The sequence below is a fragment of the Schistocerca gregaria genome, chromosome 4, assembly GCF_023897955.1.
Source record: "Schistocerca gregaria isolate iqSchGreg1 chromosome 4, iqSchGreg1.2, whole genome shotgun sequence".
Classification (NCBI taxonomy): Eukaryota; Metazoa; Arthropoda; class Insecta; order Orthoptera; family Acrididae; genus Schistocerca; species Schistocerca gregaria.
The window spans coordinates 253,889,992-253,916,061 of record NC_064923.1 but is presented as its reverse complement, the minus strand read 5'-3'; the positions used below and the strand labels follow the sequence as shown (position 1 = coordinate 253,916,061).

At 40.3% G+C, this 26,070-nt stretch overlaps 1 protein-coding gene across 3 annotated transcripts in view; it reads left to right on the top strand.

Moving 5' to 3' along the window:
• LOC126266666 (protein maelstrom homolog) overlaps nt 1-24,645 on the top strand; it is a 110,687-nt gene extending 86,042 nt beyond the window's left edge. For all 3 annotated transcript variants that reach the window (XM_049971083.1, XM_049971085.1, XM_049971084.1), the window contains one exon: nt 24,013-24,645. In XM_049971083.1, the coding sequence (XP_049827040.1) occupies nt 24,013-24,044 (32 nt within the window). In that variant the 3' untranslated portion in view covers nt 24,045-24,645. The remainder of the gene's footprint in view (nt 1-24,012) is intronic.
• Nucleotides 24,646-26,070: the final 1,425 nt, after the last annotated feature.

Sequence of the window (26,070 nt, the reverse complement as noted above, 5' to 3'; positions counted from 1 at the left end):
GCGGCAGGTTGTCTTCAGCTGCCCAAGTAAAAGAACTTTTCAACTAGTTATATGGTTTAATAATTAACTTGTAAAATTTTCTTGTTTTCAGTGTCTTGCTTGTACATTCTTCTTGTTTTGTTACAATTGTTTTTCAGATCTATTTTCAGTCTGTCTGTTAATTTAGAATGCTGAAAATAGTGTTGGTGGTGTGGAATCTAGCACCTATTTATGTTTTAAATTGTGAATGTCCCACTATCCCAGTGACATCTAATGAGTGCTTGAGCAGTGATACATACACATTTCTTTTGCACACTAACATACCTTGAATCATATCTTTTTGTCTCAAGGCAGTTAACACAGATTTTCTTGAAATTGACTCCTACCTTTCCAAGTAATCAATAATCCCAGCCCAAATGGTGATTCATCAACTTGCAAAATGTTCATTGTACTACATCCATTGTACTACTCCTTTGCCTATTTATAATCCAATATTTTTTTAGATAGTTGGTGCTAAATTTATTGAATATCATGTACATAATGAAGAGGAGGTTCATAAGTCTGTAGTTAGTCTTTTTCTGTCTTTTCTCTCCTGTGAAGAAAGACATTCACACAGTTATTTAATTTTACGGAATTGTCTTCCTCCACAAAAGTGAATATTTTACTAATTCCTTTTTCACTATTTTCCTGGAGTTTTATTCAATTATTTTTATTGAAACTCTTGTCAACTTGTAGTGCCTTCCCTTTCTTTGTATCTCAAATGGCTTTGTATAGATCTTTGACCATTACTGATGTATCAGTGACGATTGGTTTGTTAATACCTTGAGGGCACAAGAAATTTTCACCTCACATACACACGACTGCAAACTCCAGCAGGATGCTGGCGTTAGCAGTTTGTGTGTGTGTGTGTGTGTGTGTGTGTGTGTGTGTGTACACCTGCAACACAGCTTAGAAATGTTGACATAACAGCATGCAAGTGTCCAATACTACAGTTCAATTCTTTTATCTTGGCGGCATGCGCATGCCCGCCAAGATGCGGGAGATTGCTGCGTTGCCACTTGCACATGACACGTGTCAGTAGAAGCAGCGCCATAGTATAGCATAGTTCGCAAGCTTACGTTTAGGGGGAGAGCGCAGTTCATGAAGTAAAGCCACCACGGCCGTATTAACCGTTTCGCTGCTACAAAGACGTGCTCCTCGCATTCTGCACTTTGTCACTGCACTGCTCGCCTGTGCACACACATTGTGTTCCGACTGCTGGCACTCTTATCATTCTATTTCACAAAAACCATTTGGCCCAAAAATTAGATTTTTACACATCTTCTTGACTGATACCTTCCCCCCATAAATGACTTAATTTTGTTTCGATGTTCAACGCAGTTATTATGCAGCATTAAATGTAGTAAACCATTGCACGAAATTTTGAAGAGTTTGGAGAGGTAGAAGTTCATAGAGTATGCTTTCCGTATGGTCGATTTTAGTTGCCACAATGTTGAGAATGAAATGTGGACAAAATACCTAAATTTCATATAAAATTTACTGTATAGCAATATCTCATTTAAGTACCATATAGGTGTTGTATGTAATATTGAGAAATATTACGTCTTTCGCGACTGTAACATAAGTTTAATTTACACTGAGCATATTTGGCTTCATTTTAAAGCACTTCAATCAGTCAAAAGGAAGTAGGCAGAATACATTACACAAAACTGTGGACTTACAAAAACATTAGGACTTGAATATACTGTCTATCAGTGAAGTGCTCTGAGCTATGTCAAATATAATTTTTTTGTGTGGCACACACAAACATTATTTATTTGCTAAAACACTGATCAGCCAACACAAACGTTGAATATTGTGTTACCGCAGCACAAAACTGCGAAAGGTGACTTGGCAATGGAGGAGACAAAATACTGTCCACTGAAGATGCTTCAAAAGAGAGAAGCGCGTCTGGTCTAAATAAGTCGCTTATTACAGTTGCAGAAGAGGAATATATTTCAGTACCATTGGTAAAACTGCGACTGTGGAACAAAAACAAGAAAGAGAACATGAGTACCATTGTGTATGTGCTATACGTTTCATTGATTGAAGTGCTTTAAAATAAAGCCAAACACGTCTGGTGTAAATAAAACTATTATTACATATTAAAAACAAAGATTCCAAGACTTACCAAGCGGGTGTGAGTGTTTGTGTGTTTTATTTATTGTGCCTATCTACCGGCACTTTCTCGCTTGGTAAGTCTTGGCATCTTTGTTTTTAATAATATTTTTCCCATGTGGAAGTTTCTTTGTATTTTATTTACATCATCATTAAACTATTATTACAGTAGCGAAAGACGGAATATTTCTCAATATTACATACGACACCTATGTGGTACTTTAAATTAAATGAGATATTGCTATATAGTAAATTTTATATGAAATTTAGGTATCTTGTCCACATTTCATTCTCAACATTGTGGCAACTAAAATCGACCATGCGGAAAGTATACGCTATAGACTTCTCTACCTCTGCAAACTCTTCAAAATTTCTTGCAATGGTTTACTACATTTAATGCTGCATAATAACTGCGTTGAACATCGAAACAAAATTAAGTCATTTACCGGGGGGGGGGAGTGTGTGTATCAGTGAAGAAGACGTGTAAAAATCATATTTTTGGGCCAAATAGTTTTTGTGAAATCGAATGGTAAGTGTGTCAAAGCAGTGGGAACACCATGTGTCTGCACAGGGGATCAGTGCAGTGATGACAAAATCGTGCACAGCGCGGAATGCGGGAAGCACGTGTCTGCACCAGCGAAAGGGTTAATGAAAGAGACAAAGCACTAGAAATTTCAAAAAATTGCATTCAAACGAATATAATTCGTGAAGTAAGGCACCTCGATATTGTTTTTACATAATGATAAAATTAAGCACTGCACAAGGTTTGAACTCATAATCTTCCGCGTAGAAGCCCGACACCTTAACCGTTATGCTATTGCAGCTAGTCTGTTTACAGAACGCCATGAGGACTTTAACACGTCACGCAAAATACTGACAAACACTGTTGGTATGACTATGAATTACTCACACTTCGTCGAAGTACAACAGGAAATAAACAATTACCGCTGTTCTTTATTGCGTAAAAGCGGTTCGTGAGGTTGATACAAACACCTTTCCTTGCTATTGCCTGAATTAGGAGTCTTATTGCTTGTTTGGTTTAATTAATTAATAGAATATGAAGCAATTGGTATAAAGAATGCTTTTTCCAAACTTTTTATAAAAGAAAGTCTGCTATCAAGACATTGCTTTTGTCCTATTACTTCATTTATGACTGAATGTTTCTAAAAATGAAGACACTCGTCCATGCTCTGCACTGCAGTCGAGATCTGGCAATGCCGTTCTCTGTTCATTGGCTGACTGTGTTTTGTGATGTCAGATGCGCAGAACGAACCTAAACTCGGGCGCCAACATAAATGACGCACACTTTAGCTCTTCTCTATGGTCTTCCACGTATTATGATCTTGTATCTCTTCTTCTTCTTCTTCTTCTTCTTCTTCTTCTTCTTCTTCTGCATCACTTATCTCCAGTATCAACTGTAAATTGTGGAAGCAAGTAGCTATTGTCATCCGCGTCTTTTTTCTTCAGTTTCACATCCAAATAGTAAGTTTCGGTATATTTGTTTCCTTGATTCCTTTTACGTACACAGCAACTTCCCTCTATCCAATCCATAGCATATTCCTTCTGTCATTTCCAGTCTTTTTAACTCTTAATTGTTCGTTATGTTTTCTTTACTTGCAGTTGTTGCTTATCTTCTACGTTTACTTCTAAATCTACATGATTATTCTGCATTTCACAAATAAGTGTCTAGCAGAGGGTTCATCAAACGACATTCAAGCTGTTTCTCCTGTTCGACTCTCAAACAACACAAGGAGGAAAAATGAGAACTTAAATCTTCTTGTGTGGGCTCTAATCTCTTATTTTATCGTACTGATCATTTCTCCCTATGCGGTCGGGCACTAACATAATATTATCGCACATCAGAGAAGAAAGTTGGTGGGTTAAATTTCTTGACGATCCAGCCACAGCAAAAAATGCCCTTCTTTTAAAATTATTGCCACTCTTAATTCATGTATCATATCAGTTGCACTCTCTCCCCTGTTTCGTGATAATACAAAACGAGGAACTCTGCTTCAAACTTTTTTGATGTCCTCCATCAGTCACATGTGATGTGTATCCCACACCACACAGCAATACTTCAGAAGAGAACGGACAAGGGTAATGTAGGCCTGTTGCGTTTTCTGTGTGTTCTGCCAATAAATTGCAATCTTTGGTTCCCTTTTCCTAACATTATCCATGTGATAGTGCCAATTTAAGTTACTTGTAATTGTAATCCCTAAGTATTTAGTTGATTTCATGAGCTTTATATTTGTGTGATTTATTGTGTATCTGAAATTTAGCGGATTCCTTTTAGTGCTCATGTAGATAACCTAACACTTTTCTTTACTTAGAGGTAGGTATCTTGTCTAAATCATTCTTGATCATCTGATCACTTTACAAGACAATAAATGAATGTATCACCTGCAGACAGGGGTGCTCAGATTGTCTCCTAAATCATTTATGTAGATCTGGAGCAGCAGAGGGCCTTTCTCCATGGGAAGTTACAAATACATTTGTTTTACTCTGTGACTTTACATCAGTTACTATGAACTGTGACCTTTCTGACAGGAAATCACAAATCCTGTTCCACAGATGAAGAACACAATTTGGTAAGAAGTCACTTGTAAGGAATGGCGTCAAAAGCTTTTTTTGAAATCAAAAGCACAGAATAAATTTGTTATCGCCAGTCAATAGCACTCATTAATCCTTGAAAATTAAGAGCTAGCTAGTTGTGTTTAATAGAAACTTATTTCGATTCTTGTTGCCTGTTTGTCTATCAGTCATTTTCTTAGAGAGAATTCATAAGATTTGAAAACATTGTATGTTCCAAAATCATACTGCAAATAGACGTAGTGATAAGAGTCTGTAATCTAAGAGATTGGTATTGGTGCGACTTGTGCAACTTACCAGTATTTGGGTACAAATATTTTGACACATGAGTGGTTGTATATGATTGTACAATTGCTAAGTATGAAGCTGTTATATCAGCATACTCTGAAGGGACACAACAGGTATAGAATCTGGACTGGAGGCCTTGCCTTTATTAAGTGATATAAGCTGCTTCGCTACTCCGAGGATGTCTATGTTTGCTAAGTTACTCCTGTTGACAGTAGCTTTCAATTTGAATTCTGGGATATTTACTTTGCCTTCTTTGGTGAAGGAATTTAAGAAAAAAAAAAAAACCTTCATACTAACTGCGCTGTAGTGGCGCCATCATGAGTAATGTTTCCATTGCTACTGTGCAGTGAAGGTATTGATTGTGCCTTGCTGCTGGTGTATTTTACATACAACCAGAATCTTGTTTGGTTTCCTCCTATATTTTGAGTCAGTTACATTGTGGAAACTATTAAAACCATCTCACATTGAAGATCACAATAAATTTCGAGCTTCTGTAAAATTTTGCCAGTCTGGAGGATTTTATGTTGTTTTAAGTTTGACGTGCTTTTTTTTCACTTCTTGTGCAACAGGTCTCGGACCGGTTTTGTGTACCATGAGGGATCAGTACCATCACTCATTAACCTATTTGGTATACTTGAATACCTTCCAATTGTCATAGATACCATTTCTTTGTGTTTTAACCATATCTGGTCTTCACTTACATAACCAGATAGGAAGAAGTGGAGACTCCCTCTTATATAATTTTTATTTATTTATTTATTTATTTATTTATTTTAAAGGTGGCAACACCAATGAGAAGTTGTGCAACATAAATGAAAGTTGATAAGCATGTTTCTACATCTGGAAGATGTCTATTCAGATTCCACAGTAGTCACAGAAGAGTGGCGCTAATAGTACCACTGTGAGGATGAAAATCACATTCGCTTTAAATACACACTGTAAAGGTCGTGAGCATTAGTTACCTATAAGGTTGAATGAGGCAAATTGATATTAGTGAAGAATGAAAGTGGCAAAGAAGCCATTATCAGCACTTCACTGAGGGTGGATGAGGTTGTGTAGTAGGGCTAGGAGAATCAGGATGTTCCTTTTGTGATATTGTTGAAAGACTTGGCAGGAATGTGGCGCTGTACATTATTGCCGGTAGTGGTGGTCACAAGAGTGTATGGCCACAAGAAAGTTGGGCTCAAGAGGGCCACATGGCTCTAAAGAGGGTGAAAACCATGTTTTCCATGTTAGCAGCAATTTGAGCAGCAGTTGGCTACCACGGGCCCCCAGCCTCTGCAGCATTTTTTTCCCTTCCATGCTGTATGTCTAGCCTCTTGCTATTCTTTTTCCCCCTCCCCTGGGGAACATCTCTGGGATGTTATTGGGAATGTCTGTTGCTGACGTAAATACAATCTCACTTTGTTTTTCACTCTTTTCCTTTCTTTGTTTCCCTTCTCCTCTCATTCCTCTGTTTTGGCGTTTGAGGTTCCATTTTTTCTTCTTCCTCCCTGTGCACTCCTGAAGGCTGACCTACCCATCTGATGCATAACAGGTGACTGGGTAAAGCGTAATTCCCAGCCCCAGGTTGACAGGCGGGATTCGCATGTACTCCCGGGTACAGGCCAGGCTCAGTGTGGGGTGATTGCCTGAACTGCAACCTTTCCAAATTGCTGATTGGTCCCACTGCCAGGTGTTTGGGAGGTGTGACCTGAGGTGTGAACAATCACCTAAGGCGGGTGCACCCCCTTGTGAAGGGAGCCCCCAGTTGGAAGCAGTGCGCCATCAGAGACGCTGGCAATCATGGGGATTTCCTCGCAATGAGTGACTCATCTTCCCAATCCATGTGCCATGTGTGCGAAACGTAAATGTAATGAGGCTAATGTACCCAAGACGCACTGCAGCACTGTTCCTCATGGTCTCACGTACGGAAGACGGTCAGTCCTTCACCACGGTCAGTCCGTGTTTATTATTCAGAAAGGTGTTGATGCAATTGGCGGCTCTTTGAAATCCTGCTCCCATTTACGGAATGGCACTTTGCTTTTGGAGACTGCTTCTGATTCTCAAGCACAGCAACAGCTTGTTGCCTCACTTCTCCTAGACTACCCTGTTCGTGTCGAGGTCCATAGAACTTTGAATTATTCCCGTGGTGTAATTAACACCAGGCTGCACGATGGTCTAACCGAAGCCGAAATCCAGTCTTACCTCTCTGGACAGTGGGTCATTGTCGTCCATTGTGTAGTGGAAAAGGTAGATTCCTCCTTAGTGCCCATCCACACTCTTTCCCTCACCTTTCATTGATAGGTACTGCCGTCCAAGATCACAGCAGGCTATGAAATTATCACAGTCTGACCATACATTCCGAACCCGATGGGCTGCTACCAGTGTCATCATTTTAACCACACTAGAACATCTTGACGACGCCCAGCCAGACGTGTCTCCTGTGACTGGGATGCATACGAGGGTGATTGTCCAGCTCCTCCTCTCCACTCAACTGCAATAGCTGCTATGCCGCCACCTCTTGGGATTATCCCATGTATCTTGATGAGTGGGCTGTCCAAGAGATTTGGGTGAAGGAAAAAGTGCCTTGCCCAGTAGCTCGCAAGTTACTGGCTAGTCGCAAACCCTGTGTTCTCCTTTCTGGCACCTACAATTCTATTCTTGTTACCCCTCGCTTCATGAACGACATGGCCACGCAGACATGCGACATCAGATTCAGCTCTGAGGTTGTGAAATCGCCCATTGTCAAGGTAGCATCGCCATTTCCCCGTCCTGCTGTGCAACAAACCGTCAAACTCTTGCCTCGAGGGTCAAAGCCACCATATACACGACTAGTCGGCAGGAATGGACAGAAAGAGTACTCTCATGAAGATATTCTCCGTCCCTCCAGCCAAACATCACCTTAGTCTTCCTCTAACTGGAAACGCTCAAAGAAGTCGTCCAAAGGCAAATGGTCTTCTTCTTCACCAACTCTATGGTCCTGTTAAACGGTGTTGCCACATTGTACCTTAGCCCAGCCAGCCTCTGTCTCACTGGTGTGCACCCACAACAATTTTTCAGCATTGGACTCCATGAAGCAACTACACAAGTAAGCCGGTGCTTTTGTGGAACACATAGAGCAGGATCCTCCTGCTTCTGTGCCCTGTAGTAGCACCTATGCACCAATTGTCACTGGCGGCCATAGAGTTGGCAGCCTTCCTCGTCACGACTGTCCTCCAGTGGAACATTCGCGGCCTTCGGTCCCACAAAGAGGATTTACGGCTTCTTTTAGCATTGCAGCATCCCCTTGTACTCTGCTTTGAGGAAACAAAATTGCACCCTCACTACCACTTGGAGCTTCCACATACTTACCGATTTGTTTTGACCTTCCCCCTGAGATCAGCATTCCATCTCATGGGGGCATCATGTTGCTCATATGGGATGACATTCATAATAAACCAGTCTCCCTGCCTACTCATCTTCAAGCTGTTGCAGTTCACCCTTTCCTTCCCCATCTGACTTTTTCCCTCTGTACCATTTATGTATCTCCGTCATTCAATGTCACCAGGGCAGACTTCCTTCAGCTTATTGGGCAGCTACCTCCCCCATTTTTGCTACTCTGTGACTTTAATGCACATCATCCCTTTTGGAGTTCGCCCAGGATCTGTCAGAGAGGTGCCCTCTTGGCTGCCCTTCTTAACCAACTAAACCGCTTCTGCCTTAAACACTGGAGCACCCACTTTCCTTTCTGACTCCTCACACACCTATTCCCATTTGGACCTGTCCTCCTGCACTGCCCAGCTTGCCCATTGTCTAGAGTGGTCCCTTCTTTCTGACACCTACTTGAGCGTCCTTTCTGACACCTACTCAAGTGTCTGTTTCTCGTGTGCTCTCTGTTTGCTGACTCCTACCCCATCTGCGTGCACGCCCAAATGGCAACTTACTAAGACTGACTGGCAGCTGTACTCGTCCCGGGCAACCTTCGAAGAACAAGATTTCCCCAGTTATGATGACCAGGTGGATTATCTCACCAACATTATCCTTACTGCTGCAGAATGTTCTGTCCTTCACATGTCCTCTTTACTGCGTCGTGTCCCAGTCCCTTGATGGACTAAGGCATGTCATGATGCAATTCGTGCACAGAGGCATGCTCTCCGCATTTTGCTGCCTTTACTATGAGGGAGCTCAATCATGCTCTCAGCTCGTTCTGATCCTCTGCCCCGGGGCCAGATGCCATCCACATTCAGATGTTGCAGTACATTTCTCCTGCGGGCAAGCGCTTTCTGCTCAACACATACAACCGCATCTGGACAGAGGGCACATTTCCCGGACACTGGCATGAAGCCACCATCATGCCCATACCTTAGCCCTGTAAGGACAAAAACCTTCCTTCTAGCTACCGCCACATCTCTCTTACCATCTGTGTTTGCAAGGTGATGGAATGTATGATTCATGCCTGGCTGGTATGGTGGCTAGAGTGTCGCAATTTACTCACGAATGCACAGTGTGAATTTTGAGCATGGCATTCTGCAGTTGGCCATGTCGTTACTTTGTCAACCCGTGTCATGAATGATTTTCTGTGGAATTCCCAGGCTGTGGCATTGTTTTTAGATTTGGAGAAGGTCTGGGACACCTACTGGAGAATAGATATCCTCCGTACGCTTTACACATGGGGCTTCTGTGGCTGCCTGCCCTTTTTCCTTCAGGCATTTTTACAAGATCGAATTTTCAAGGTGTGTGTGGGTTCTGCCTTGTCGGACACCTTTATCCAGGAAAAGTGTGCCTCAGGGTTCTGTCCTCAGTGTCGTCCTCTACAGTGTGTCGATATGTCATTAATCCTATCATGGCCTGCCTCCCACCAGGCATCTCCAGCTCCCTTTATTTTATTTATTTATTTATTTATTTATTTTTTTTAACGATTTTGTCATTATTGCAGTTCTCCATGGACCTGTCTCACTGAGCAGCATCTTCAGCAGTTTCTTGATTGTCCTTAATCTTGGAGCATCGACAATGGCTTTCGCTTTTCCACTGACAAAACAGTCTGCATGAATTTCAGGCGACGCAAGTGGTTTCTTCCACCATATTTACATCTTGGGCCCGTTGCCCTTCTGTTCGTTGAAACTATGAAATTCCTGGGGCTTATGCTCAATAGGAAACAATCTTGGTTTTTCCATGTATCTCACATGGCAGCCTGCTGTATTTGGTTCCTCAATGTCCTCCGTGTCTTCAATGGTACTTCCTGGGCTGCCGATCAAACTACCCTCCTCCGTTCATATCCTGGGGTGCCGATCAAACTACCCTCCTCCGTTCATATTGACCCTTGTCTGTTCGAAACTCGACTGTGGGTGCTTTGTTTATGCATTTGCACGCCCATTCCTCTTATGCTGTCTCAACACTATCCACGAATGTGGCATCCGTTTGCCCACGGGCGCCTTTTACACCAACCCGGTTGAGAGAGTGTATGCTGAAGCTGCTGAACTACCCCTGTCCTACTGCCATGAGTTTTGGCTCTGCAGATATGCATGCCGTTTGTCTGCCATGTGTGGCCACCCATCCTATGCCTCCTTCTTTGATGATTCCTTTGTTCGTCAGTATGGGGCTTGTCCTGCTTCTCTGTTACCTCCAGGAGCCTGCTTTCGGCACTTGCTACGGCGGCTTAACTTCACACTATCTACACCTATCATGGTGGGTGTGAACCCTTCACCACCTTGGCTTTGTGAAGCGCCCCTCGGTAACCTTGGCCTTAATTCGCTTCCTAAAGACACTACTCCAGCCTCACTCTATATCCTTCAGTTTCACGAGCTTCACATGGAACTTCGTGATAGTACCTTTGTACAAACTGATGGCTCTCGGACTGACTGTGGGGTCAGGTGTGGCTTAGTCATTGGCACCTGTGTCTTTGATATCGGTTTCTGGCATAGTCCTCAGTATTTACAGCCAAGCTCTTTGCCTTGTATCAGGCCACGTAGTACATCCGGCAACACACTTATCATTTGTGTTCTCTGCTCAGGCTTACTCGGTGCCCTTCAAGGTCTGTGTACTTTACTCTGCCCATCCCTTAGTGCAGCGGGTTCAGGAAAACTGTCAACTGCTTACTCTTGTTGGAGCCAATGTGATGTTTCTGTGGGTTTGTGGTCATGTCGGTCTGCCAGGAAACAAGGCTGCTGACACTGCTGCCAAAGCTGCAGGCCTCGTATCTCAGCCTGTGAGTACCTATATTCCCTCCAATGATCTCTGTGTTGCCGTCTGTCAGGAGGTGGTGTCCCTTTGGCATTGCCAATAGTTCCAAGCCTCTCCCAGCGACCTGGATGACCACCTTTTGGTCCTCCTGCTTGGGAGGAGGTTATGTTAACTCAGCTGCGTATCGGGCACTGCCTTTTTAGCCATTGTCATTTGCTAAGTGGCGTTACGCCACCACTTTGTACACATTGCATTCAAGTTTTAACTGTCTGCCACTTCCTGATGGAATGTCTATTTTTTAACCTTTTACATTCCTTTTTGGGTTTTCTGTCTGTGTTATCGGCCGTTTTAGAAAAGGATACGCCAACTTTTCGACCGTGTCTGTATGGTGTCTTTTTTTTAGCCATTTTTCCACTTGCTGTTCTAGCTGTCTTCTATTATGTCAGTTGGGACTGACATATAGTTTTTTTTTTTTTTTTTTTTTTTTTTTTTTTAATTCCTCTCTGTTTCCTGTTCTATAGTTTTGACTTGGGTGTGTATGACCCCAGTTGTTTTTGCACCCTATAAGGGGGGGGGGGGGGGCAAGGATAGCTCCAAACCAGCGCCATTTGCGACTTCAGTGGTGGCAAGCGAGCTCATTGGATGGCAGAGTAGAGGTCTGATGTGTCTTCTAATGAAAGCTGGTTCTGCCTCAGTGCTGGTGATGGTTGCCTGTTGGTCAGGAGATGGGCAGATGAGGACCTGAAACCTGTCTGTCTGCATGCTAGGCACACGGTACCACGAGTTGTGGTCTGGGATGCAATTTTGCTTGACAGCAGGAGCACTCTAGTGTTATCCCATGCGCCTTGGCTGCAAATTTGTGTGTCAGTTTGGTGATTTGATCTGTTGTGCCATTCATGAACACCATACCAAGGTTTTTTTTTACAACAGGATAATGCTTATCCACGTACCACTAGCATCTTAACCCAGCGTGCTGTACAGTGTGTCGATATGTTGCCTTGGCCTGTTCAATCACTGGATCTGTCTCCAATCAATTACATAGGGAACATCACCAGCTGACAACTCCAACATCTTCCAAAAATAGCATTAACTGTCCCTGTAATGACTGGCCAGGTGCAACAGGAGACATGGAACTCCATCCTACAAACTAAAATCCGGCACCTGTACAACACAATGCATGTATATTACATGCTTGCACTCAACGGTCTGGCAGTTATGGTGGTTGTTAAATATATCAGGATTTCACATTTGCGATGGCTTATCTCGCGCTTTCATTAACCTTTTTCTTGCAATGTTAATCACCTAAGTATGTTTCCTGGGCAAATGTGTTAATGTATTCCTGAAATTTCATTACTCTACTTTGTCTCTTGATGTTGCATTTTTTTCTGTCAGTGTATTTTGCTTTATTTTTGGTGGATTTTGATGTTACGGTATTCAGTTTTGTTAATAGTGCCTCATGGTCACTAATCCTGGTATTCTTCATGATGCTCCCTATTTGCTCAAGATGTTGGCTAAGAGTTAGAGTATCTTTTCACAACCATTTACACTTAGTTGGCTCCAGAGCTACTCAAAACAATTTTCTGAGAAAGCATTCAATATGATTTCGGTTGGTGTTTTATTCCTGCCACTTAAGTTGTGTATTTTCACCAACGTATTCAGGTTAGATTGAAGTCGCCACCAACTAGAACTGTATGAGTGTGGTAGCTATTTGAAATTAAACTAGAGTTTCCTTTGAACTGTTCAGCAATTGTATCATCTGAGTCAGAAGGGGGCGGGGGTGAAAGGAACCAATTATTCATCTCATTTCTCAAATATAACCTCTATCCATACTAACTCACATTAACACTCTACTTCAGTTTTACTACAAGGTAAACTACTTCTGACAGCAGTAAAACGTTGCCACCAACTACATTTATTCTGCTCTTTCTCAACACAGTTAGTACTTCGTAAAAAAAAAAAAAAAGGCCGCTGAACTTATTCTTCGGCTTTAGCAGTATTAACCTGTAACAAATTTAGCTTCAGTGCTTTCTGTTAGCTCTTGGAGCTATGGTTCTTTCCCAATAAAGCTACAATAATTTAAAAGTGCCATACTGATTGTTGCCGGGTCTACCCTCTCCCTGTGTTTGCCCTGCGACCTTTCAGACAGACATCCCACTTGTAGTGTCTCCTCAGACCCTCTAACCAAAAAAATAGCTACTTCCTGTGTGTAGTGGATCTCTGATTTATTAAGCGGAACTTGAAAACTCACTGCCCTTTGGTGCAAGTCAAGGAATCTACAATCTACACTGTGGCAGAACCTTCTGAGCCTCATGATTCAGACCCTCCACATGACTCCACACCAAAGGTCAGAAGTCAGCACTGTTGACAATGTTAAAAATGGTTAGCTCTGCCTTCATCTTGCAAGCATGAATGGCAGTCTTTGTCGACACCAGAGAAAATCTCATTTGATCCAAAAAGGACATATTATTGGTACTGACATAACCACTACCTGCAGTTGGCTGCACAGTGTGCACACTGGATTCCTTCGGCTTTTGGTAGCCATTACCCTAAGCCTGGGACCTGAATAAACTGAAAGAACCAGAGGTTGTAGGGAGTTTTAGAGAGGGGAACGGTTGACAAGAATGGGGGAAAGAAATAAAGAAGAAGAATTGAGAGAGGAAATTGTAAAGGCAGCAGAGAATCAAGTAGTTAAAAAGACGAGGACTAATATAAATCCTTGAGTAACAGAAGAGAGATTGAATTTAATTGATGAAAGGAGAAAATATAAACATGCAGTAAATGAAGCAGGCAAAAAGGAATACAAATGTCTCAAAAATGAGATTAAACAGAATTGCAAAATGCCTAAGCAGTGGTGGCTACAGGACAAATGTAAGGATGTAGAGATGTATATCACCAGGGGTAAGGTAGATACAGTCTACAGGAAAATTAGAGACCTTTGGAGAAAAGAGCACCACTTGTATGAATATCAATAGCTCAGATGGAACACCAGTTCGAACTAAGAATTGAAAGCAGAAAGGTGAAAGGAGTATATAGAGGGGTCTGTACAAGGGTGATGTACTGGAGGGCAGTATTATGGAAATGGAAGAGGATGTAGAAGTGGGAGATATGATACTGTGTGAAGAATTTGACAGAGCACTGATAGACCTAAGTCGAAACAAGGCCCTGGGAATAGACAATATTCCATTAGAATTACTGACGGCCTTGGGAGCGAGCCCTGACAACATCTAGTGAGCAAGATGTATGAGACAGGCGAAATACCCTTATACTTCAAGAAGAATATAATAATTCCAATCCCAAAGAAAGCCGGTGTTAACAGGTGTGAAAATTATTGAACTATTAGTTTAGTAAGTCACGGCTGCAAAATACTAAAACAAATTCTTTACAGACAAATGGAGAAACTGGTAGAAGCTGACCTCGGGGAAGATCAGTTTGGATTTCGTAGAAATGTTGCCACATGTGAGGCAATACTGATCCTACAACTTAGCTCAGAATATAGATTAAGGAACAACGATCCTATGTTTCTAGCATTTGTGGACTCAGAGAAAGCTTTTGAAAATGTTGACTGGAATACTCTTTTAAATTCTGAAGGTTGCAGGGCTCAAATACAGAGAACGGAAGGCTATTTACAATTTGTACAGAAACCAGATGTCAGTTATAAGATGCGAGGGGCATGAAAGGGAAGCAGTGGTTGAAAAGGAAACAAAAGAAAAATTCGGAGTAGGATTTAAAATCCATGGAGAAGAAATGGAAACTTTGGTGTGTGCTGATGACATTGTAATTCTGTCAGAGACAGCAAAGGACCTGGAAGATCAGTTGAATGGAATGGACAGTGTCTTGAAGGGGGTATGTAAGATGCAAATTAACAAAAGCAAAATGAGAATAATGGAATGTAGTTAAATTAAATAAGGTGACGCTGAGGGATTTAGATGAGTATTCATCATGTAAACCAGGGAGGCTTCACTGTCTGCCACACAGTAGATGAACTTCCCACTTGACCACTATCCAAAAAAGCAGTAGGAATATACTCTGAACCATTTTTAAAATGCAAAAGCCCACGTCTTAATATTTTCATCTTACTAATATGTTTCTGATTAGTTGTTCAGGTATCTGCTCCATGCAACTTCTACTCTTGAATATTATTAGTTCTGTCATTCACAGTTCAAAATCCCGATGAACTCCAGGCCACTACTATTTATTTTATTAATTTCAACATCCGATTGTCTCCTGCTTCTAAAATAGATACAAGGTAACAAAAATTATTAACCTTTTTATTTTGTTCTCATATATGTACACTTCATCGGGATTGCTGGTAAGGTATTCTGTTTTTTCTTTTTTCTTTTTTTTTTTTTTTTTTTTTTTTTTTTTTTTTTTTTTTTTTTTTTTTTTTTTTTTTGATAATTAATCTTCAAACCTCAATTTTTTTTATTAATAATTTATTACTAACTGATTACATTTCTGACTTGGATCATCCCCACATAGTGATGTGGTCATCAGCATATACGAAATGGTGTAGATGAGTTCCATCTAAAATTTGTACTCTCGTGTTGCTACATTTATGACACCAATTCATCTGTATCTTCATTTAATAATTTTTAGAAGTATTCATATCTCTTTGTGTTATCAGTTCGAGATTTGCATTGGCTTTTCACTCTGATGGAGTCGTTTAAATATTGACTACGCTTCTTTTGTTCTCTCAAAAGTATTTTCTTCATAGAATGAGATTTTCACTCTGCAGCGGAGTGTGCGCTGATATGAAATTTCCTGGCAGATTAAAACTGTGTGCCCGACCGAGACTCGAACTCGGGACCTTTTGCCTTTTGCGGGCAAGTGCTCTACCATCCGAGCTACCGAATTTCTTCATATTTGGCATCTGAAATGAAATTTTTTTAGCATTGCTTTTTATTATTCATAAATTTGATCAGAGTTTAGTTCAAATGATTCACCAAATATTATCTCTATTCCAGTAGTGAAGAACATCCTTATACTTTCGTATTTTAAGTGGTCATTATCATAATGATTCTTTTGATTCTTCTTCAGTGCAGTCCATTTTACAGTGTTGTTGTTGTTGTTGTTGTTGTTGTTGTTACTCATAGTTTACCATGACCTGAAACATTTCATTTTTACTAGATAGTGTTCTGATACACATTGGGCTTCTCTGTAAGATGTTAAATCCTTTACTGTATCCATATTTATTTGTGTAATGGTAATATGATCTATTACAGATTGTAATGCTTTAGTATTATGCTGCCAAGTACATTTATGAATGTGTTTGTGTTTGAAAATTGTGGGGGTAGTTTTTAAAAAATGATTCCCAAATTTCAAATAATTGTTCTCTATTGTCATATTTTCTCTCTCCATGGTTTCCCACTATCCTGTGTGACTCTTATCCGTACGATCCGTACTTCACGTTAACAATGATAAGTTCTTTCCTTCATGGGACTTTTAGTATATTCTCTGAGAGTGGTCTGTGAAGTACCTTTCTCAGTGTTTTGTATCATTTGTGGGTGCATATACTCATTTCAGCCGTAACAATACATTCAGTCATAATCCCCAATTTGATTCTTTTTTAAATATTTTCTTTATCATGACAGAACCTCCTAGCTTGTCCCATACAGTTGTGTGTGTGTTAATCAAGCTCATTTTCCTCCTCGACTTTTGTACTTCGTTTCAGAAGCTACAAAGTACATTCTACATCTATACTCTGTGAACCACTGTGAAGTGCATGGCAGGATGATACATTCCACAGTACTAGCTATTAAGGGTTTTCCTTTGTCCATCTACATATGCTGGACTGGTATGTGTGGGGTTTTAGTATATTCCCAGAGCCATTTAAAGCTGGTTTCAAAGTAGTTTTTCTCGAGATATTTTCCATCGTATCTCCAGAAGCTTGCCAATTTGTTTCTTCTTCTCTGTGACACTCTCCCACGAGTCAAAGAAGCCTGTAACCATTCATGCTGTCCTCCTCCGTGCACATTCAGTATCCCATCTAGTCTTATTTGGTACAGATACCACACACTTGGGCAATATTGTAGGCTGGGTTGCATGAGTGATTTGAAAGCAGCTTTCTTTGTAGACTGGTAGCATGTCCCTATTCTACCAATAAACTGATCATTCCATGTCATGTCCATATCAAGTGTTACAGGATACTATTTTTTCAGTTTAGTATGACTGAATATTTGTGCAACTTCGTTCAGACTGTACTTCAATATAGATAACTGTGTCATCTGGAAAAAGTCTGACATCACTACTAATATTGTCTGCAAGATCACTAATACACAACAGCAAGGGTCCCAACACACTTCCCCTAGGGAACAAGTTTTGTGGGGCATTTCTGCTACCCTTCTTGTACACAATTGTGACCTGTGCTTTCTTCCAGCTGCACTGCACTGTTTTTTGTTTGAAGGATCTTAGACCGATTATAGTTAACTGAGGGGCAACTTAGCCGCAGATAAGTAGTGATTTCATCGGGCCACGGGGCTTTGAAAACAGCTGAAACCTTAAAATTGAACAATGCCACTGACACTAATGTTTTACTCAGTTTTTTATTAGTAAGAGAATTTAGTTGGTGTAGTACTACTGGATTTTCTTTTGATAAGGAACATTTGAAAATAGAGTTAATCATTTACACTTTTGCTTTGCCACTCTGTTTTGTCCATAAGTGACTGGACACTAACTTTGATGCCACCAAGAGCGATGTTTGGACACTATTCTGATACGGTACTCAATGAAGGCCTCAAATGTTGCGCTCTTGACTGCCAAACGTGTTCGTTCTATATCTTTCTATCTATAGCCTTATGCTTTGTTTTATACCTGTTATGCAATAGTCTATTTCTTTATAAACTTCTTTACAGTGACTAAGCTATGGAGGATCTCTCTCACTGTTCCGCTGGGTAGATACCTATCAAATTCATGAACAACCATCCTCTTAAACTTGAGCCATAGTTGCTCTCGTATTCCTGGCTTAAAGCCAAAAGTTTTAAAGTTCCTCATTCAGATATGACACTGCTGCTTCTCTGTCTAGTTTGCTGAGCATATAAATCTTTATGCTTGTTTTAGTGCCTCTGTACTTTGGTTTTCATTGTTGTGTTGCTATAACTGCCCCGTGGCCACTGTTAAACTTCTCTCCCTTGAAATTGAAGTTAAATTATTACGACCAAACAATATTTTTTAGTTACTTGATTGGAAACTTTTGGGTGAGAGAGGTCACTTCTCCAGTATTTTTAGTCAATTATCTCCCACACTTCTAGAAATAAAATTAATTGTTTGTTGAATTCTCAAATGTGTCAAACAAAATGATTGGAAGTTACAGTTTATAATCATAATCTGTATGATACTCGTCAGAGTTATTACTTGGAATAAAAGCTGTGGCTCTGCAGAATTCTGTCCGTGGTAGACTTTGAAGATTCTTAAAATAATCAGAGGCACAATTGTACACGATGGGGAAGACACCTGGGTGCTGTGACATTCAATCTGCAGCACGGGAATTAGTGTCCAAGTTGTGTACCAATTTCGCTAAAGTCCAGAATTAAATCTCTTAAAATAGAGCATAAACGGCTGTGGTGCAGGCTCTACTGATTTCCCAGGATTCAAAGTTCCCTGTGAGTAATGACACACCAAATAATGTTCCAAGTGACAGACAGGGGAGAAGTTAAAATAACTGAAGAATTGAACAAACCTTTTTCATTCAGGAAATAAACAATATTCCTAGTTATGTTCCAGTATACATCATCCTTTTGTATGTATGAGATGTTATCACAATTAATCAAATTTCATTCCTTATTCAAGATGGAAGCTTATAACAATGCTGCTAATTACAGGTCCATAGCAGTCCTACTCTCCACAGTTCTAAATCAGAAGTAGTCAGTACATGTAATGTTCTACATATCTCCCCAGAGTCTTCATGTCACAAGTCAGAGATAGTCTGTCTCTCGCAGTCATAATGAGTCTTTGAGCTGTTTAAGTCACTTGTGTGGTTACAATAAACATATGCTCTACAAGAGCAATGAAATTGGAAAAAGTTGGTACTACAACTAATACCAGTTTTGGTGTGGTCTTCTTCAAAAATGTCAGGTCTGTTTGTTGGTATTAGATATAATAATTTCCACCATGTGTGGGGTCTGGTACTATCTATTCCAGGTAGTTTTCAGAGAAGGGACTCAGTAACATTTCACAGGATTTCTTGTCACACCCACGACGACGAAACCTTAATTATTCCAATTCAGTGTTAGGTGATTAACACCTTGTGTGCTACAAATATGCCCACTGCATTCTGTGGAGAGTGCGGCTTTGTTGCCACCTTTTACTGCTGCCAGGGCTGGGAGGCTATGTTCCAGCCATTAACTGTGAGTTGATTGTGGTACACTGCCTGGCTCCCTGCGCTGAATATTTAAGAATGGCTGGCCGTGATCGTATCCGCTACAACCAGGGACAGTGGCAGTTGTATGCATTAACTTGTCCAGAGGAGTCAGATGGTTGTAGTAGCCTTCAGCGATCACAGTACGAGTAGGAAAATTAATGTACCAGCGAACTAAAGTTTTCTCTAAGAGTTTTCCATTACATTGGGAGGTGAGTTTGGTGATCAATAGAACAACTCTGTTACAATTTTTTGCCCACCCTTGATTTTAGTCTTGCCCAATCAATCTCGCATGCAGCTTAAATTTCAGTCTTGGTGGATTTGGGTCTCTTGTCTCCTGTGACAAATTGACCACCTCCATTATTCATATCCCTATCCTTTTTGTATATGCTTAAATTTCCCCCCAAAAATCTCACTACAGACAGCTGTAGGCTTTATCCAGTTTTCTTTGGCTGATACAGTGTAAGCAGTGAAATTTAGAATCACTTTAAACTCCAGCACTTTGTTGGTAGTGCTTTCAGGATTTTAATACGCTCACCTATGGGAGTCACTTCTTTGGATCTTACTGTGATACTTCTATGATTCCTACAGCTGTCATTATATGGACTGGATGAGGAGTGGTGGGGGGGGGGGGGGGAACCTTGTGCACACAGTCAGCTACTTGGGTAGCTGCATCTGATGCGCGGTGCACACCTGACCCATTAGGAGGACACTAAAACTATCAATCCTATAACATAAGTCTAGGAAGTCACATCCTAGCTTGTCACAGAACCCTTGAGTCGTTGGTTAAAGTCTTCCACTCAACTTGTAACTAGGGAGCCACAATTTGTTCTGAGGACAATGCTGCAGATTGTTTTTCGAGCAAGGCTGGTATTCTCAACCCTTTGTGCTAGTTGCTGAAATGATCCATATATAACTTTGGAACCCAGAAGAGAGGCATTGTTTATTCCAAAGTGCGCCACAGTCTTTGCTGGTTGTACTCTGTTCTGTCAGTATCTGATGGAATAGCCACTTCAACTTGCTGATTAAGACCTCCAGCCATATAGACTGATGAGTATACCTGGTGTTCCTTCACCATGCATTTGAGCTGCCAAAGTTAATAGACCCTGACCCCTTTGCTTTTGCTGCCTCTTGGCACCGGGCAAGCAGATTACCCAACAGGATGAAACGGGTTTCGCTGGCCCACTTTCAGGCTCAAGCTTGTTGGTTAGTTGAATGGGTGCACTTCCTGAGTTCTCCTTGACCGGTCTCCCTTGCAAAGGATGCCTAGACCAACCATTGACATATCATTCATAATCAGATGGACAAATAGTGATGTGGCTTGTATTTCAGACAGACAGACAGACATACAGACAGACATACAGACAGACGACATACAGACAGACATACAGACAGACATACAGACAGACATACAGACAGACACAGACAGACAGACACAGACAGACAGACAGACAGACAGACAGACAGACATACATACATACATACATTTTCACAGCAGCTTCTAATCACTAGACAGAAGTTAGTGATTTCCAACTGCTTGCGAATAGCTACCAACTCCTCCCCTGCCTGCAGATGGCAAAGACAGTGGGTCTGCATTATGCATGGTGCAGTATTTCACAGAACAGTAAGCGAATGACGAATGGATGGTGCAGTATTTTACACAATAGTAATCAAATAACTTTCTTCTAAGCTTGCTGAGTCTCTCTAAATTTGAATTTGATATGTCATAAATATTACCAGTAGCCTTTTGGAACTTATACAACCAAAAATGAGATACTTTTTTTTATGACAGCAGAAAACTTTATACAAACAGTGCTGTTTCTCTGAAGCGTTTTTCAGAATATGGCCATTAAGAAAATTTGATTGTAGCATTAAGTTACAATAGATTCGTTAATTTAAGATAAATACAGACAATATACACCCCTGTAAATGAGAGAACTAATGTGACATGATAAGCTACCGGGTACTTATTTATATTAACTGTAAACCACAAACACTGATGTAGTATGAAATTTTGCAAATATCTTTTCCGTGTAACTGTGCAATGAAATTTTGCAACCTTAATAGTGAATGAGGATTCTGTGGCCAAGTTTCTGAAAAACTCAGTTAACCTTGCAGCTGATGATATACATTACACAATATAACACGTTCATGAATAGTGCAGTTTATGTTTAAAATTGATGATTAATATTACACAGTATATCATGACTACGTACAAGTTTAGGTAAATTAAGCATGAAAATCACGTTTGTTTTATGTCAAGTTTGTGTGATAACATGTGATTTTAGTCACACAAGTGCCACGAATTCACTTGTTGTTGTTGTTGTGGTCTTCACTCCTGAGACTGGTTTGATGCAGCTCTCCATGCTTCTCTATTCTGTGCAAGCTTCTTCATCTCCCAGTACCTACTGCAACCTACGTCCTTCTGAATCTGCTTAGTGTATTCATCTCTTGGTCTCCCTCTACGATTTTTACCCTCCACGCTGCCCTCCAATGCAAAATTGGTGATCCCTTGATGCCTCAGAACATGTCCTACCAACCGATCCCTTCTTCTGGTCAAGTTGTGCCACAAACTTCTCCTCTCCCCAATCCTATTCAATACTTCCTCATTAGTTATGTGATCTACCCATCTAATCTTCAGCATTCTTCTGTAGCACCACATTTCGAAAGCTTCTATTCTCTTCTTGTCCAAACTTTTTATCGTCCATGTTTCACTTCCATACATGGCTACACTCCATACAAATACTTTCAGAAACTACTTCCTGACGCTTAAATCTATACTCGTTGTTAACAAATTTCTCTTCTTCAGAAATGCTTTCCTTACCATTGTCAGTCTACATTTTATATCCTCTCGACTTTGATCATCATCAGTAATTTTGCTCCCCAAATAGCAAAACTCCATTACTACTTTAAGTGTCTCACATCCTAATCTAATTCCCTCAGCATCACCCTACTTCATTCGACTACATTCCATTATCCTGGTTTTGCTTTTGTTGATGTTCATCTTATACTCTCCTTTCAACACACTGTCCATTCCGTTCAATTGCTCTTCCAAGTCCCTTGCTGTCTCTGACAGAATTACAATGTCATTGGTGAACCTCAAAGTTTTTATTTCTTCTCCCTGGATTTTAATACCTACTCAGAATTTTTCTTCTGTTTCCTTCACTGCTTCCTCAATATAAAGATTGAATAATATCGGGGATTGACTACAACCCAGTCTCAATCCCTTCCCAACCACTGCTTCCCGTTCATGCCCCTCGATTCTTATAACTGCCATCTGGTTTCTGTACAAATTGTAAATAGCCTTTCGCTCCCTGTATTTTACCCCTGCCACCTTCAGAATTTGAAAGAGTATTCCAGTCAACATTGCCAAAAGCTTTCTCTAAGTCTACAAATGCTAGAAACGTAGGTTTGCCCTTCCTTAATCTAGCTTCTAAGATAAGTCGTAGGGTCAGTATTGCCTCACGTGTTCCAACATTTCTACTGAATCCAAACTGATCCTCCCCGAGGTCGGTTTCTACTAGTTTTTCCATTCGTCCATTCACTTACATGCTTTAAATAAATAGATGTGCAAATTGCACTGATTTTTGCATGGTGTTTTTCATGAAGTGCCATCGATGAACACTGTAGTTTCAGTAGATCTCACAAAAATAATGTGAAATGACGGAGCACAACAGACGCACAACTGCATGGGGTCGGCTGGCATTGTTTCCAACATTGAAGTATCTTTTTTACCAGTTTTTCACCAAAAATTTCATTATTTCTGAGGTAGATTATATGGGTCTATCATTTAAATTATTTTTTTACAAGAGTTGGGAGCAGGCCAACTGCATAACCTCTAATTTTGGAGGATCTTTTGAATTATTACGGTTTTCTGCCATTAGATTAGATTAATTATTCATTTATTAATTTAAACTTAAATAAGCCAATGTTACGCTACATGACTGCAGCAGCTAGTTCAGTTTTGGTCTGCCAGGGTATTATATTTCTGTGATACCCTCTGTAGGTGGTATTTGCCTGTTCGCCAACTATGGAGGTGCCCAAAAAGAGACTAACAACTTGACATGTGGCATACGTATATCTTTTACTCGCAAGTGTCAGTTGTGTTCTTTGTGGTGATTGAATTGTTGTGTTTTGTTGTCTGAAACTTTATTTGCAACACCTTTTGTACCCTATGTAAATAGCTTTTTTAAACAATTGTCCATTTCTATTTAATTTTCTTGTTTCAAGACGCTGATTTGTTGCTAGATTTAATCTGGTATAGCTCAACGATCTTAAACAAATTTTCATAATCTCCATTTCTGCTTTTCTGCCTGATGAGATTTTATTTCTAGTTCTGTATTTGTTTTCACACTGCCGCCCCCCCCCCCCCCCCCCCCCCTCTCTCTCTCTCTCTCTCTCTCTCTCTCTCTCTCTCGCGCGCCTGTCTAAACCTTGTAACTTCTTTACTGTTCAATAAAATATAGTCTGTTTCATGAACTAATTTATTGGTATTTGTATTTCAGGTCGTGGCTTATGTACATATCCTAACAAGTAAGAAATCCAAGGAAGATAATATATGTACTTACATAAATGGGTGTGTGTGACAGAATTTGACTGAATTCAGGAACACCGTGTAACTTGCAAATCAGTATGGATTCTTTGTTGTTAAAGGTTGTGATGTGTGCCAACCCTTTTTCTGTTTATAAGGCACATATAATTTCTGTTTGAAGAGTAATATTTATTTCATTTAAACTTCGAAACTTCAAGTGACAAATCAGACATGTTCCACAAGGTGTAGATTTATTGAATTTGACTAGTACCTTTCTTCTGGTGCATATGTAGTTAGTTAACATTTGTTATGCTGCTGCTTTGGTAAGCACATGTAAATTTTGTTTGATTCAGTATTGTTTTCTCTTCTTAACAATTTGCAACTCACAATGCCTGTTTTAGGCAGTGATTAAACTATCATCACGCTTAAGTTTCCATATTTTATGAAGAAGATGTGTTTGTTTTTGCTTTAAATATGTGACTGTAGCACACAGGCTGTGGTACTTATAATTTTCACTAAAGTCAGTGTACCTGTAAGTAACAGTTACCAATGTGAAGGATAATTTGTGTATCTTGTCATTCAACAGTACAAAGATTTTATACATATAGTGCTAAAAGGTGTTGTGTTTTTTTTTTTTTTCTTCTCTCTCTCTCTCTCTCTCTCTCTCTCTCTCTCTCTCTCTCTCTCTCTCTCTCTCTCTCTCTCTCTTTCCCCCCCTTCGAAACCTTATTTGGCTGCTTGAAGCAATAAATTGACTTTCTCAGAAAGAAAGAGTTCAACAAATTTCACAAACGATCGGGCTTGTAAGTATCTTTCTTCATCTCAATAACTTACATTTAAATAGTTGTACATTTGGAGTCCAGATAAAAGAAAAATTTAAAGGTATGATATGATACAAGACAAAACGATCACATATTGCATGTAAGAGACAACATCCGTTGAAGGCATTTCTGAACAGTCTTGCTTCACTGAAGCTAAACAAGTGAGTTTGATGATGGTGCCTCTCGAGCAGGGATAATTTATTTATTTTTAAAGCAGCTCGACAGTGCAACATATAACATACAGGGTGTACATAAAGTTTGGGAACACTTTCAATTATTTATTGCACAGGAACCAAACATTGTACAGATATCATACATATATAATTTTGAAGAGAAACTCTGAAAGTTTTTTTTTTCCCATGTATACTGCCACTTTGTAGTTTGGTAATTTGCCTGTAGTCAGCACTAGTCGCAAACATAACGAGTTCAGGTGTGGAGTGAGCTTTTCTGTATGTTGGAGTTCGACAAAAATAAGTGTGGTACTGCTGTTCTACAGATGTAAGAAGCCACCAACAAGGAAGCCATTTACCACTGGCACAACAAATTTTTGAAGACCAGTTGCTTGTGCCCGGCAAAGAGAAGTGGATGTGCCAGTGTGAGTGGAATGAATGTGAAGTGGGTACGAGAGACATGGCTGATGCCTCAAATGCAATTGGACTCTCCATTCATCTTTCAGCTGGGTGGGGCTCTACCCCATTTTCATCATGAAGTTCATGGGTACCAGAACATGGAGCTGCTGCATCGATGGATTGTTCGTGCTACAGGAGACAGCTATTTCAGGAAATGGCCTCCCCAATCACCAGATCTCACTTCCTGTGACTTTTTTATGTGAGGACACATCTAGTGTATGTACCTCCTCTACCATGTGATGATGTAGCAGAGTTCCGGGAGAGTATATGGGAAGAGACTGCCACAGTCAGTGGTGCCATGCTGGGATGGGTAAGGCAAGAATTCGATTACCATATGTATGTCTGCTGGGTCACTCATTGTTCGCATATCGAATGTTTGTAAAAAATAAAATTTCAGCGTTTTCTCTTCAAAATGCAGTATGTATGACATCTGTATAGTGTTTAGTTCTTGTGCAAGAAATAACTGAAAGTGTTTCCGGACGATATGCACACCCTGTATTATCATAACTTATTTTTCCTTAACATACTCGTCATCTTTAACACAGGGTATGCAGAACTATTACTGATTGTATTAAATGTTAC